The sequence below is a fragment of the Endocarpon pusillum genome (genome assembly GCF_000464535.1).
Source record: "Endocarpon pusillum Z07020 unplaced genomic scaffold scaffold6566, whole genome shotgun sequence".
NCBI classification, from domain to species: domain Eukaryota; kingdom Fungi; phylum Ascomycota; class Eurotiomycetes; order Verrucariales; family Verrucariaceae; genus Endocarpon; species Endocarpon pusillum.
Window position 1 is genome coordinate 67129 of NW_006916597.1, and position 14180 is coordinate 81308.

Sequence of the window (14180 nt, forward strand, 5' to 3'; positions counted from 1 at the left end):
CATCTCCTCAGTAGAAGAGGACAACCAATATTGAAGTGGAGCGTCACGCCCTATTTTTGGGTTACGCCTATTTCTGGGCCCGGAGGCCCCTAAGAAGGCTCGGCGTTCAGCCCTATGTCGAAGATGATCTAATAGTTAAATGTAGGCTTCCCACCCCCTCGAGCAGGGCTGAAGAACTCATCAAATACCCTATCGCTATCATACATAATACCAACCGGAGGACACGTGAAGCACACAATCCTACCGTTGCTTCAATCTCGTAACCTTGATCTCATCCACTTGTGCGATAGTAGAGCTCGCCAACGCTCTAATCTGCATTCGACACCCACAACACCACGCTCAAGCCCGAAACCCTTGCCTCCCATTAAAAGTTTAATGTAGCATTATTGACCACCGAACACATCGTAGTAGTAATCCTCGTCCAGTCCTTCTCGACTCGGCATTTCCGGCGCTTCTCCCATCATGCCCCGTTCGTCAAATCTGACATTCAATAGGCGAATCTTCAATCCATAGCTGCTGACCATATTGATCAGCTTATTGGTCTCTGTAGTGATGGGTTGCTGATTAAGCAACATTAACAGCCCGTCAAGCCATTCCGACGCTATGCTGTGCGACTGAGGATGAAGCGTCAATAGGACCGATTCTTTCTGCCCACGCTGCTGCGGGTTGGATTCTCTCGATGTCTGCCGGGTGTGATTAGTTGTTCGGGAAGCTGGTCCACTGTCATCCAGGGGGAGATATCCGTGAATGGTGATTTTGGTTGTTGCCGCCTTATCGTGGGTGGCAGACTTGACCGAATCACCGCTGTTGGTGGAGTCCGTGGAAGAAGCTGACACGTTGGAAACAACTGATGAGACGATCCCAAGATCGACTGCATCAACCAAGTCAGTAATCTAACGCACAGCTCGCAGGAACCTGAAAGGATTACACGCAAGGGTTACACGAAAGGTGCCACATGCTGGGATCGTCGTGGGGGTGTGGAATGATCTGCACAACTTACTCTTATCAGGTAGGGTATCCAACTCTGGCTCATGATCCAGCATGCTCTCGAAATCGGCATAATGCAGAAACCTTCGGTTGTGTGACAGCTGAACATATCGGAAACTACTCGGCACTGATCTTTTGAGATCCTCTTTCTGTACCGGACCTCCCGGTTCTGGTCCTTTGTATAAAAGTCCGCTGGGGAACCAGGCGCCTTGTAGCAGACAGCGAATGCGCTGTTCTCTGACAAACTGAAGAGCCTCGTGTTGGAGCTCTTCCCTCACTTGCCGGAGATGCTGACCCCAAACATCTTCGTATGTCAATTCCAAGAGTTCCATCTGCAATTCTCGTAGCCGTTGGTATTCGAAGGCAGCCAACTCTTCTTCCACGTCTTGGACATCTTTCGTCCTTGATGCACCACCAACAATGCTTTCCATCAGTATCCTTACCAGCTCGAAGATCTTGCCCAAGTCTTCTTGCTCTGCTCCGGTGGATTTCCAGAGTCTGAAGAATGCATGTAAGCCCGCAACATGCAGCCGCGACCAATGCAGCAGCAGCGGTCTGAAGACTTTGTCGAAGTTCGTTCGTGATTCAAGTGCCAAGTAAGACTTTGCATCCTCGAGGTCCGACTTGTCCACCTCAAAATGCTCGTATAGGATTGCTGTCGTTGCTAACGAAGCTCTCGCAATCGGACAACGCTTGTCGAGCGATTGTGAAGCTTGCTCAAGCAAGAGACGTTGGTACTCGTCCTGATGTTTGCGAACATAGTCTGTAAGATCCATCATGCCGAGAAAACCCATGTCCTGGAATTCGACACTTGGACTCTCGGTTTCGAAGCCAAGCCTTCGCCATTTTTCAGGATTGTGTTTTGGTTTGGCGTCCTCGCTCGATTTGGAGGACACTCCTGCAGGTCTCTCCGGATTGCTCGCCAGATGGATCCCTTTCAGAGCTCTTCGGTGTTCATGCTTCTGCAGGTCAACCGATACCTCTTTCCACTTTCTGAGAAGCACCTTGGTAAGCGCCTGAAATTCAAGCAGAGGATGGGCTAGATCCTGCAATGCCGAGCTTTGCATGAGAACATAGACTGCCTTGATGACACCGAGGTCTTGTAGTCTCTTGATGAATTTGGGCCACTCTGATTCTTCGTCATTGGTGATAGCATCTCTCATTAAACCGTTGATTAGCTGCAAGGCATTCGCGCATAACGCATGGTCCGCTGATGACAATCGGCTGACAAGCATCTCCAGGAATTGTGGATAGATTGCAATTGCCGGCTTCAGTGCTTTGAAACCAAACAGAGCGCTCTCGGACGATCGATTGGGATTGTAAGGGTGCGAGACAATCAAAACCAGTACTGACATAGCTCCTCGAAGAATGTTGACCAGCGGATGGGTCACCACCAGCTCCACTACCTACCCGCCTCATTAGCCATAAGCTGTATCCACGCCGCATGTTGTGTTCTTACTCGTTCGATCAAATCTTGCTCCACATAGTCCCAACCTTTGTCCACTTCCAACAGTCGACTGAAACTTGTCAGGCTGTATGCCAGAGTATTTCCGGTTGCGTTCATTGTAAGATGTTTGAGCTTTTGTAGGCCGCCGTCTTGAATGAACATTTCTGCGAAAGAAGGATCCCCAATGTTCGATTGCAGCTTGAAGACGGCCATCTTGCGTACTGCGTCTTCTTCGCTGCCGAGTCGTTCCACCAATTCGGGCACATCGACGGTATCCATACCGGCAAAGTTGGCCGGATACCTTACCGAGGCAATGTTGTAGGTAGGTGCTGGGAGTAGGAAGACTGGACGTGACGCATCCCTTGTGGCGAAAGCGCAAGATTTATCACACTGGGAGTCAGATTCGCACGAGGTGGGGGGTTTGATATTGGATTGTGAGAGGCTTTGGAGCAATGTGATGCAAGTTGATTGACTATTGGAACTGCTGTCAATTGATTCAGTAGCCAAAAGGGGACAAACCACATTGGATGGCTTGTGCGCAGGAGGATCGACAGGGCTAAAATTTAGAGTTCGGGTAGATGCTTCTGCGCTAGGGTCCCCAGAGATCGACGCCGATTCGTCAGAGCATGACTGCCACTCTGAAGATGTCTCCGATCTGATGAGCTTAGAGCGCGACATGTTGGCTATGAGTTTTCGCAGATGTCATGACAACGCAGAGTAGAGCATAAGCATCACTACATATTGGATAACGTCGTAGTGCACACTCTGGGAGATCATGTAGCGCTCCCAACGCAAGACCGAAAATTTCTACTCAGATTAGGCACCAGAAAAAGGCGAGAAGGTTTAGCAGCCAGGCAAAAGTATGTCCGTGTAGCAACTTTGCTCGGTCCTGAGCTCTGCCCTGCATGCCATGATATGGCATTGTACATGGTATGGCAAGAGATCATGCCTCCTTGGTTTTACTACTGGTCCTTATGTGGCTTCCGAAGAATTCCGGATATGCAATTTGCTCCAGACTTTACAGCAGTCATGCCTGCCAAAGAATGTCTGGCTCATCAAGCGAGTCTATTGGAGGTCTGCCACAGGCTGATTGCATGATTAGCCTGCCCCCTTCTTCTTCTTGTCCTCGATGCAATCAATATTATCCTCGGGAATATCCTCATATCTTTCCGTCAGCCAGTCGTACACATCATCACTTACGTCTCCTTGCACCGTGATCTCCTCTCCACCACTAGCTGTCTTCGTGACACTACTTCCCGTAGCAAACTTCTTCCCTAGCTCCTTCGCAATCTTCTTTAAATCCAATCCATGCTCCTCAAGCCCCGAGACAACCGTCACGTATTTACGTTTATTTCTTTCCACGCGCTTGATGAGAACTTTAGCGGCTGCTTTGCGCTCGCTTTCACGTTGCTCGTTTAGAGCTGCTTTGGCCTCTTTCTTGGCTGCGTCCTTTTGGGCTCGCTTTTGCGCATCAACGGAGAGTGCGGACAGGTTGGCATTCAATGCATCTAGAACACCCTGAGATCAGCAATTCTATCTGAGAAGAAGAGGTAGCACTAAAGTCGACGATACCGTCAGAGTAAAGCTTCTCATGCATGTCAGGATGGTGCTTTTCGAGCCATTCCTCGCATTTTTTCACCGTCCCCCCAAATTCGCAGTACTACTTAGACCAGGCATCAGCTGAGCGGTGGTGAAAGCGGTGCGATTAGGTAACAGTTTGGCACGTAGCTGCGACACGAGCATACCTCAGGAGGCAAGGTGCAGACTGGGCGTCTCCATGGTCAGTAAAGGATTGGTCAGGGACGCAATTTCAGGTCCGCACCTCCACAGTATATGACATTTCGAGCTTGGGACTCGCTAGAAACGCCGGGTACATTCTCTGTCGCGGTTTCTCCCGACATGTTTTCAGCAGAAAGCAAGGTGAAGATTGTATTAGTATTATTGATAACTTTGGTACTTCGGCTACCGCTGCGCTCTGCCAGACATGCGGACAAACTGAGGCGCAGAGATGAGGGGAAGGCTCCGAAGATTCCCGAGCCTTTTCCTTGGCACAACTATCAAACAACTTACGATCAGCGTTCCAGGACTTACCCCGTAGCAGTCATTTTGAGATGTTATTGCGAATCTTTACTCTCGATCATCAGTACGGGAAGAATACGAAGTCTTCGTGTTTGAAGCGTTTGACTAAGCAGAAGCTAGTTGGGTTCGATGGGGAAGATACTCCGATCCTGTCCGCTGAGCCCCAGCATGCTACTCGAAAGGATGATGTAAAGCTTACTCAATGTAGCAAGGGGTGTTTTCAATGAGTACATGTATGCTATAGACTTCCTCGAGTGCGGGATGGGATTTAAAATGTCGATCTCCTTCATGGACAAAGAACCTGAAACGACAAACCGGTAGATGGCGCGCCCTTCGTGTCTATATCCTACCCACGTTTCTCTAGATACTACTTCACTAGCTGCTCCAGCCGTCAATAGCGCCCTCTGATGTCTGGTTCCCTGCAGAACCGCGCACACACAACATCGACTAGGGACACAAAGGAGAATCTTCGGTAGAAGGCTGTGCCTTCACATGCCATTACACCCTGCAGATACGATAGTGAATGTGGTTTGAGCTTAGCCGGGGTGCGGAAGGCGGTTTCCAATCTGTTGAGACGTGGGCCAGTCAAGAAATTCTCAAGAGATGAGCTAACAACTCAGGAATTCTTGTAAATAACCGAAATTTTGGTATCCCTGTCATCCTGGCCAAGTCCATACAGAGCAATGCCATTGTAGCGTCCTCGGAAAGTAAACCTGTAGCAATGGAGAAGATGAATGCACACGCAATGCTGATAAGAAACAGTTGATGTCGAGGTTTGGTGAGCCGGACAACGTCCCAGAGATTCACACGGTTGGACATTCCTCAGCTTTGTGCGCCAACACAACAAGTCGACAGAGTCGTGCATTGACTGCCGAAGATAATGCATGATTCTAGTCGATTTTTTGGCCATGCTGAAACAGGCTTGCTATGCGAGGCATAAGAGAGATCCCTTTGTCTGGGTTGATTCGATCCAACATGAATGGGTTAGGTGATAAAATCTCCTTCATGAAAATACCGAGTGTTCAAAGTGAGCGACCTGGCAGGATCAGCTGGCTGCAGACTTCGATATCGTAGGAGTTCGTTGGAAGTGGCATATCATTTTACGTGGACTTGATCCTGTTCAGACAGATTTGCAACGTAGCCACCGGAAGCCACAATCGAGTGCTATACATTGCAGAGAATGTCGCTGAGGGCCAACTTCATAGATGAAGCTCTGCTTTCGCCGCCAGGACAGTTAGCTAGATGAAGACACAAGCCCGAGAACTCTATGGCACAACAAGATGTGAGCATTAGATCCAGGTGGCTCTTCGTCTACTTGAGGAAAGATCGTGAAGGTCCACAGATTGACTCAACGAATCAGTCTTCCAAACTTTGGGTAATCTTGAGGAATGCTTCGAACCCAGTGAGATAGCCGGCCCGACAGTCCCCTCGTCTCACTAAAGCTGGAAGGTACTCGTCGAACTGGGTGGACGCCTTTTCCAGAAAGTTAATTAAACTGGAACACAAAGGCCCATTATATGCAGAGACGGTCAAGAAGGTTTAGTGGCCTTTTTGTGTGGTAGATATTGCGAGTATGGGCATTTTCCTCGACACATCAATATGCAAGAAGCACCTGGCAAGGAGCCGCTTGTGCCAGAAGGCTTGCGTCACCTAAGCGAACGGACCGATTTAGTGACAGACACTTTCGTGCCCCACCGAAATCGTCCACATCGCGCAAGTGTTCGCTGAACCTTCGTGATACCAGAGTATGTCTTATCAACTCGACAGGCTGTCCGGGAGAGTGCTTTCCCTGTCCTTGAATGGCGGGATCGTAGTTCAAGCTTGCGAAATACTGCATGGGCGTGTAGCAAGGGTCAAGATACAGAAATACTGAGCGGGATCAGTCAGCACGCAGCGTGGCAGGTTGGAAAGACCATGATGGGGACTGTTGTTATCTGCTGAACCCTGACTATCAGAATTTTGGCCACAGAACAAGCGGTTGGACCATCCAGCCATGAAGAGAAAAGAGCTGCTGATAACTTACTACGTCCTAATCCTCACTAATCTTGCTAAGGATAGATTACTGCTCGGCCTACCACGGGCTCAGTATATGGCTCATGTCATTGCGCGGCTGGAGTCCTTCATCCTGCGCAACGTTCCACCGCGGGCAGTTGTGGACCCTTAGGCCTTGAGCTACCAGCATCTGACAGAGACTAGTGGAGATTCTTGTCCTCCGTTCTTCGCGTCAAATTACCGCAGCTGCGGCGAAACGTTTTGGGTCCTTTGCGATGATTTGATGTATGGCGATGAACCTCGGTAATACTGGAAAGTTCAGTGATAGGGATGAAGATCTTCTAAAAAACGTACGGTACAATGCAACCTTGCCGCCACAGCGAGTCAGTCACCAGCTTCTCAGACCACCTTCGCAGGACGCAGGACGCTGAACGCTGAACACTGAACGAAGACGGCATGTGGCTTTGTGGAGTCGCCTGTAAGCCGAGATACTACTAGCAGGGCCGACGTGTTGACTTGGCTAGTAGCGCCTCGTAAATAACAAAGAGCTCTGGCCATTGTGTAATATAACTTCCTGTTTTTATCCGTTGCCGCTTTGCGTGGGGGTTCATGAAACCGGGGAACAGGGGATGCCTGTAGCCTGCCATTCCTGCTGTATTGCTCCAGATCATGAAAGAGAAGGGCCAATGCACGTTTTGATATTCATGGGTGCAGCCAACTTGCCCTATTTCATGTGCACTGAGCAAGCAAGAGCCATCAACGAATGATTAGGGAGAGCACGTTATGTCAATAGAGTTTAATCGGTCCTTGGGTCTCCAGTAAAGAGAGTTGGGCGATCCTGGATAGCGGTTCTGTGGAACCTTGCTTTTCAGTGGCTAGTCGTTCTTTTCTTACTCATAATGAGGTAAAACTGGGCCGCCAGAAATCCCCCGCGTGGGCTGATAGCGGTAGACTGGGCGCAAGGTCGCCAAAAACGCCATAACTTGAGCCACAAGCTAAGGAAAAGTGTTGTGAACGGTTCAACAATCCGTGAAAGCCTTACAGCAAGAGGCTAAGAGCCTAGACAATATTTCTTCTTGCCTCCTCCAGGTTGATGCTGATGTCCCTGGTCCTGGCCCCTCCCTCCCCTCCTCTCCTCGAGCCCTCGTCCATGCTAGGTTTAAGGTTCGATAATCATCCTCGACTCCAAACTGTCTCAAAGACCTTTGGCCCATCGGCCCATCTCGTCCCTCCTCCAAGGACAGAGAAAACAAAATTCGGATCTTGTCCTCGCTCAAATCTCTTCTTCATTTGCCCCAATTGTCCCCAGATGTCGATGTCCAGAACACGATCCTTCTATCAATCTCGCCCTTCAACATCAGCATCCACATAGCTAAATACATAGACTCACCTTGTTATCTAGGACGATCGCTGCCGACCCAATTGTCTGCTCGCACTCGTTCCCGCGCCATATCTACAACAGTGGGCACAAGAGTATCAAAAGACTGGCCACATATCGTTGCATCTGGTTTACGCGCCGAGTTCTTGTGAGGCCATAATAATTGGGGTCAACGCCCTCACACTGAGTGACGGGTCCATAGTGGGGGTATCCTCGAGATATCAAAAATAGTCAAATCTACTCGATATAAGACCTGTTGCTCATGGTGCGCTCCGATGACCGAAGTGCTCTCAGCTCCTGGCGATGGGAGCTCACATTTTGCATCCAGTCCTTTGCATAGATCTCCATCTCATTCTCTGGTTTCTCTCAACACCTCGAGCCGGTATCTCCAATCATCCAATTCAACATATCCGCATTCTGAATATGGCGCCGAATGCTCTGCCTCCGCTCCATCATCTGCACCATCGTCACCGCAGACCGAACATCACGGGTTTTCCCGGCAGTCTTCATACGCCTCTACACCTGCAAGCAGTCTCTCTTTGGACACGAGGGTCGATTTAGACGATGAAGATGTGGACATTGCTTTTCCTTCCTTTGAAGGAGCGAAACAAGCTGAACACCATTTGGTACGAGTTGAGGAGCCCAACTCTTACGCTGAGGAAGACACCTTGGCTCGGCCTCTAGCACTACAAAGAATCGCCTCTTCAGACTTGCCACATACAATTCATGACGACCAAGCCGTGGAAGACCAGCCAACCAGACATGTCGACTACCTGTCACACGAATGGAGGGAAGAAGATATCTGGTCTTCGTGGCGCTATATCGTTGCTAGAAGAAATGTGTACAGTAACAGTGTGAGGTTAGAGAATGCTTCATGGAGAACCTGGACGAAGGCCAAGTACCAGTTGAAAACCGTCACGCCAGAAGCCCTTAATTGGTATTGCTCAACGACCTGATCGTCTCCGAACCATAGCTGACAATGTATCAACAGGCTGAAAGACTGTGACGTGACATGGCTTTACGGTCCGCTACACTCAGATGTAAGGAAGTCTTTGAATCCGTCAAACTCCCCACCTCCAAGTCGTCTGTCTACTTCATCATCCTTCCTTGACAAAAAGCCGATTCTAAAGAAAAAATCCGTTTCGCAAGTTATTCTTCAGCGCTCTATTTCATCACACTCGCTTTTGCAACAAGCGGGAGCCATGCTTCAAGCCCAACAGGCAGGCCCCACTAAAGGACGGCCGTCGTATGAAAGGTCAACGTCGGACTTTCCTGTAGCGACTTTCAGTCGAGACTCTGTGGCAAACACACCAGCTGGTGAGGAGTCAGTCAGTTCAGCTAGTACGAGGCACTCTGGGAGCTCCTCTGGTCTTCAATCCCCTAGCGAACGCAGACATATCCACTTCAACAATGAAGTTGAGCAATGCATCGCGGTCGATTCAAAGGAAGACGATGAAGTGGAAGAGGAAGGACCACAAAGTACCCCTAGTGAAGACGACGAGGATGACGATGAAGGTATCGTCATGATGAAGCAGGTCCCTTCGAGAGCCAAAATCAGCAATCGAAGCACCCCTAGGAACAGCTTTAGTAATGAAAGCAAGACGATAAAACCTCTTCCCTCCACAACATTAAAATATCGTGGAGACACACCGGAACCTAACGAGGCGCAACAATCGCATGGATTAAACGGATTTTGGCCCACCAGAAAGACCTTATCGCCCTCTCCTTCGCAGGAGACCCTACGCCCACCGAGGCCCCAGGCAAATTTCCTTCTGGACGATGACGACGAGGACGTTGACATCCAATGGCAGCCGTCAAGTTATATGAACACTGCACCGTCCTATAGCGACACCTCATCTTTCCATTACACGGATCCACAGTCAGAAGACGAATATGATCCTGGTCCCGGTTTGCGTCGTACTCCTTCTGGTATGTTCATGCCGTACGATGAGGATGAAGAAGAGGCAGCCATGAACAACAGCCTCTTTGGAAGAGTCGTCGACACTGTTAATACCGCCCGAGACATCGCCCATGTGATCTGGAATGTTGGCTGGAGGCGCTGAAAGCTTTTTGGCACATGCTTTTGACTCTTCATGATCATTTCGCCCTTCCAAGATCCCATCGCACCATTTGACTCCAATTACTGTAGTCTTTTGTTTCCTGCATTGCGACTGGCGTTCTCGATTGAGCGATCGGGAGCTGGCATTCTGTTTTTGTATTGGCGTTTGAGGAGGCGATCCGAGCGACAAGCTCCGAAAAGTGCTTTTCTCTGACGACGTAAATCTACGAATTCTTTTCTCTCGTGCTTGTCTTGTACCCTTCGACCACTATCAGCAAGGGGATGTTCACTGGCTGGCTGAATGGGATATTGGCGGCTGCACCTCTTCAAGCAGTGCTCAGACCCAATCACTATATCTATAATAGCGAAATGGCGACAAGATGGAGCTTTCTGGAATGGGTGAGTTTGTTGATAGTGCTGTATATAGACATTGCTCTCTTTTCATAGAGCAGCTGCAGAGCTGAACAGTGATGCCAGCATGAGAGGAATGGGGCTATACCTTACCTACTTCACCGTCTTGTTTCTCCCTGTGTCTCCTCCCAAGTGTTTTCCCTTTTCCAGCAATCTCTTCTTGATCACACCATATGTTAACTCCGTCAACCTTCATCTCATCTCCATCCTCCTAACCCACCGCAACACCAGCAGCTCAAACATTGTAAATACCGGTATGGCCCTGCAAAGAACCTCCACCATCCCGCTACCCCCAGCGCTATCAATGTGTCAGCTCTACCGGTTCGACGCTCTAAAAAAAGCCAAAAAGGTGACACGGGAGAGCAAAGAATCGACAATCGAAAACCAAATCACACCCATCTACCCCATCTTACCTCACTCCCACGAAAAAAAACAATGTACAGAAGGGGGAAAGGGGGCGAAGAAGAGAAGAACCGAGTTACGCAAGTCCTCCATTCTCCCTGACCTCCTTCTTCGGGCCTTCTTGGAAGAACTCCAGCACCAGCACAGTGCTGTACAGTACAGTACATACGATAAAAGCAAAAAGCAAAAAGCCAAGAAAATCACCCTTTCAAGAACTTCCCCTGAAATGGGGAAGTTAGATGAGGGAAAAAGAGACGGGGAAAAAAGAAAACAAGAAAGGAAAGGCAGTCACCAGGACAATCTACCGTGATTTAATTTTTTTCGATCGATCAACTAACTGTCTCTGTTGGAGCGTTGCGCACAAGGCCACATGCTCATGACATGGGGGAAAGTAAGGAGTATGGAGGCCCGTGGATACGGGTTAGTAGTTTTTTGAGAGTGGAGATGCTGACGCGATCTGAGAGAGATATTTTTTTCATGGGTTGGATGTTTTGAATATATTAATTTGTTTGAGGATTGGGGTCTATCTAGGAGGACCGGACTATGGAACCGGGGTTGTTGATCTCTTCGGTTTGCATTTCGAATCGATGGTGCAGGTAGTGCTGGCTCGGTGGATGGGATGGGATGGGATGGGGCCGGACCATGGGATCTTGCAGTACCAAGGATGAGGAGGAGGAGGAGGAGGAGGAGGAGGAGGAGGAGGAGGAGGAGGAGGAGGAGGAGGAGGAGGAGGAGGAGGAGGAGGAGGAGGAGGAGGAGGAGGAGGAGGAGGAGGAGGAGGAGGAGGAGGAGGAGGAGGAGGAGGAGGAGGAGGAGGAGGAGGAGGAGGAGGAGGAGGAGGAGGAGGAGGAGGAGGAGGAGGAGGAGGAGGAGGAGGAGGAGGAGGAGGAGGAGGAGGAGGAGGAGGAGGAGGAGGAGGAGGAGGAGGAGGAGGAGGAGGAGGAGGAGGAGGAGGAGGAGGAGGAGGAGGAGGAGGAGGAGGAGGAGGAGGAGGAGGAGGAGGAGGAGGAGGAGGAGGAGGAGGAGGAGGAGGAGGAGGAGGAGGAGGAGGAGGAGGAGGAGGAGGAGGAGGAGGAGGAGGAGGAGGAGGAGGAGGAGGAGGAGGAGGAGGAGGAGGAGGAGGAGGAGGAGGAGGAGGAGGAGGAGGAGGAGAAGGGCGTATGGATCGTACGCCTTGGGTCGGTTGTTTATGCTCGGAAGTTCAGTGACTTTCATCAGAGGAGGATGAAACGGAGAACTTTCTATGAATGGTGGTTCCGGGAAAGTCTTGAGGTTGTTGGGAGCATCTTAAACCCAAAGGGAAGAGATGCGCATGAAGCGTCCATGACTTAAGCCCTGGTACATTTGCTGCTAGTCGACCAGCTTTGCTACAACCCCCTTCACGGCTGGAAGACCACAAGCACAGCCTCAACCCACCCCTATCTACTCCTCATCCTCATCCGCCTTCCCATCCCCCTTCTCCGCCAAAGCGCCCAAAGAACCATCATCCCCCTCCTCAAATGTCTGTAGCGGCACGTCGTACAATCTGATCAACTGCTTGTTCGGATCCTTGACCAGGACATACTTCTTATCCTCGCTCCCGCTCAAGCCCCTAACGAGATCCACAATTGTCCTCACAATCCCCCATCCATTGCTGAGGCCTAGATTCATCTGGCTAGCAAACTCCCTGGGCTTGTAGCCTACCACACCCAGGATGACGTGGCTGGTGTTGCTCTTCGGGTTGGCGCGACTCACAAAACCAAGTTTCATCTGATCCGCCTTTGCGAGGATGGCCTGGGTTGTCCATCTTGCCAGTTTGCAGCTGTTGTTCTTCATCTCGGTAGCCACCACAGCGCCACGCTGGCTCACGAGCTTAGTGCGCCAGTCCAGCGCTCCGCCCGAGCCCTGGGCTTTGTGGTCGAACTCGTTGAGAGCTTTGATGGTGAGGAATTGGTCTTCGCCGCTGATGTTGTTCTTGACAACAGCGTCTAGTTCGGTGCGGACGATGAGGTGGAGGGGTTCCTCATCCTTTTCAAGGGAAAGATCGAAACGACGATATTTGTATGCCTTTGAGGCCAGGGGTTCGGTTTCCTCAGCAGGATTGTAGAAGGGATTTGGGTGAGGGAAGTCGAGTCTGGCACTGTCTGATTCAATGACGGTCTGGAGACCGACGTTATGATTGATGATTGTCGCTTCGAGTGCTAAATTTGAGGGTGTGTTGATGCTGTCTGCTTTTACTCCAGTAGATTGTTGGTTGGTGCCTCCTTGACCTGTTTCTGCCTCTAGTGGAGCGTCCGCTGCATTTTCGTTGACAGTCACAAGATCAATTGTTGAGTCAATGCGTTTGTCTAGGAAGATCTTGTTACCGTGTCTGAGTATAACAATATCCCAGCTGTAGACGGAACGAGTGGCACACATGAGCATGGAGAGGATATCGGAGGTCGCAAATATAGTTGCTTCATCCTTTTCAGCGAGATCTTGAATGATGGGGTCTTGAGAGGTAGTAACGTTGTAAGCTGCCCGCTCGAGAGACTGGAGCTTCCGCTCGGCCATTTTCGTTTGAGTTTTGTCATAGCTGCGGTCGTAGTAATAGAGGAAACCGTAGCTGTCGATGTCTTCACCTTCCGAGGTTTCAAGATTGAGTTTCAGTAGGCGGTTGAAGTCAATTTCTTCTTTCATCGACCACTCAGGTCGGATGTTGACTGAAGAATCTCGGTTTCGCTGTGGTTTGTCATAGTCTTTCCATCCAAAACGACGCCCTCTGCCACCCCGTCCACCACGGTTGTCATAGTACTGGTTGCCTGTTTGAGCGGCACCTCGACCTTGACCAACTCGTTGAAAGGCGCCTCTTCCTCCACGTTGTGCTGCACCTCGTTGGCCACGACCACGGAAGACTGTACCTCCACCTCGCCCGAAACCACGGGTCTTAGCGGAGGCTCGTGTGTTATCGACGACAGAAAACGATGACTCGTCCTCGGCTACCTGAACTGCGAAAAGGGACGAGGTGCCGGCACCATACACTTGCTGATCTGACGATAGACATCAGGCTGGAGTCCTGAAGCGTTCGTTCGCGTTACTCACCTCTGTAATTTCGGTTGAATTGACGGCCGCCTCGTCCGTCTCTACCATCTTTTCCTTCCTGCGTCCAGTCTGCCATACGGCCAAGTTTGTCACCTTTCGAGTACGGGGCGTACGGGACCCCATCGAGAGTGGTGCTGGTAACAGTTTCCGGTCCCCATTCATCATCAAGACTCAGGGATTCGATAGTGTCGGCTAGTGAGATTGAAGGCATTGTGAAGAATTCAGTACCCGGTTGGTGGAAGTCGAGAACATAGCCTTACGCGGAGAAGCTCCCACAATGAAAATGTTAGTGCGACGGAAATCTTGGCGAGTTCTTGTAGGTTAAGATCACGTGATACGATGAACGGTTTCGTAGCAAATCTCTA

The 14180-nt window shown here is 50.3% G+C and overlaps 5 protein-coding genes across 5 annotated transcripts; 2 read left to right on the forward strand and 3 right to left on the reverse strand.

Moving 5' to 3' along the window:
* Window positions 1–383: 383 nt before the first annotated feature.
* EPUS_06686 (uncharacterized protein) lies at window positions 384–3112 on the reverse strand (the record flags this gene model as incomplete). The annotated part of the gene is made up of 3 exons (XM_007807156.1): window positions 384–871; window positions 1001–2393; window positions 2447–3112. The coding sequence occupies 3 exons, from the start codon at window positions 3110–3112 to the stop codon at window positions 384–386; spliced, it is 2547 nt and encodes an 848-aa protein (XP_007805347.1).
* Window positions 3113–3532: 420 nt separating this feature from the next.
* On the reverse strand, window positions 3533–4031 carry EPUS_06687 (Translation machinery-associated protein 22; the record flags this gene model as incomplete). The annotated part of the gene is made up of 2 exons (XM_007807157.1): window positions 3533–3942; window positions 4007–4031. The coding sequence occupies 2 exons, from the start codon at window positions 4029–4031 to the stop codon at window positions 3533–3535; spliced, it is 435 nt and encodes a 144-aa protein (XP_007805348.1).
* A 4127-nt stretch (window positions 4032–8158) lies between these two features.
* On the forward strand, window positions 8159–9946 carry EPUS_06688 (uncharacterized protein; the record flags this gene model as incomplete). Its single annotated transcript, XM_007807158.1, has 2 exons — window positions 8159–8820; window positions 8875–9946. 2 exons carry the CDS (start codon window positions 8159–8161, stop codon window positions 9944–9946), a joined length of 1734 nt encoding a protein of 577 aa, XP_007805349.1.
* A 1451-nt stretch (window positions 9947–11397) lies between these two features.
* On the forward strand, window positions 11398–12087 carry EPUS_06689 (uncharacterized protein; the record flags this gene model as incomplete). Its single annotated transcript, XM_007807159.1, has 1 exon — window positions 11398–12087. One exon carries the CDS (start codon window positions 11398–11400, stop codon window positions 12085–12087), a length of 690 nt encoding a protein of 229 aa, XP_007805350.1.
* Window positions 12088–12177: 90 nt separating this feature from the next.
* On the reverse strand, window positions 12178–14026 carry EPUS_06690 (Eukaryotic translation initiation factor 3 subunit D; the record flags this gene model as incomplete). Its single annotated transcript, XM_007807160.1, has 2 exons — window positions 12178–13763; window positions 13816–14026. The coding sequence occupies 2 exons, from the start codon at window positions 14024–14026 to the stop codon at window positions 12178–12180; spliced, it is 1797 nt and encodes a 598-aa protein (XP_007805351.1).
* Window positions 14027–14180: the final 154 nt, after the last annotated feature.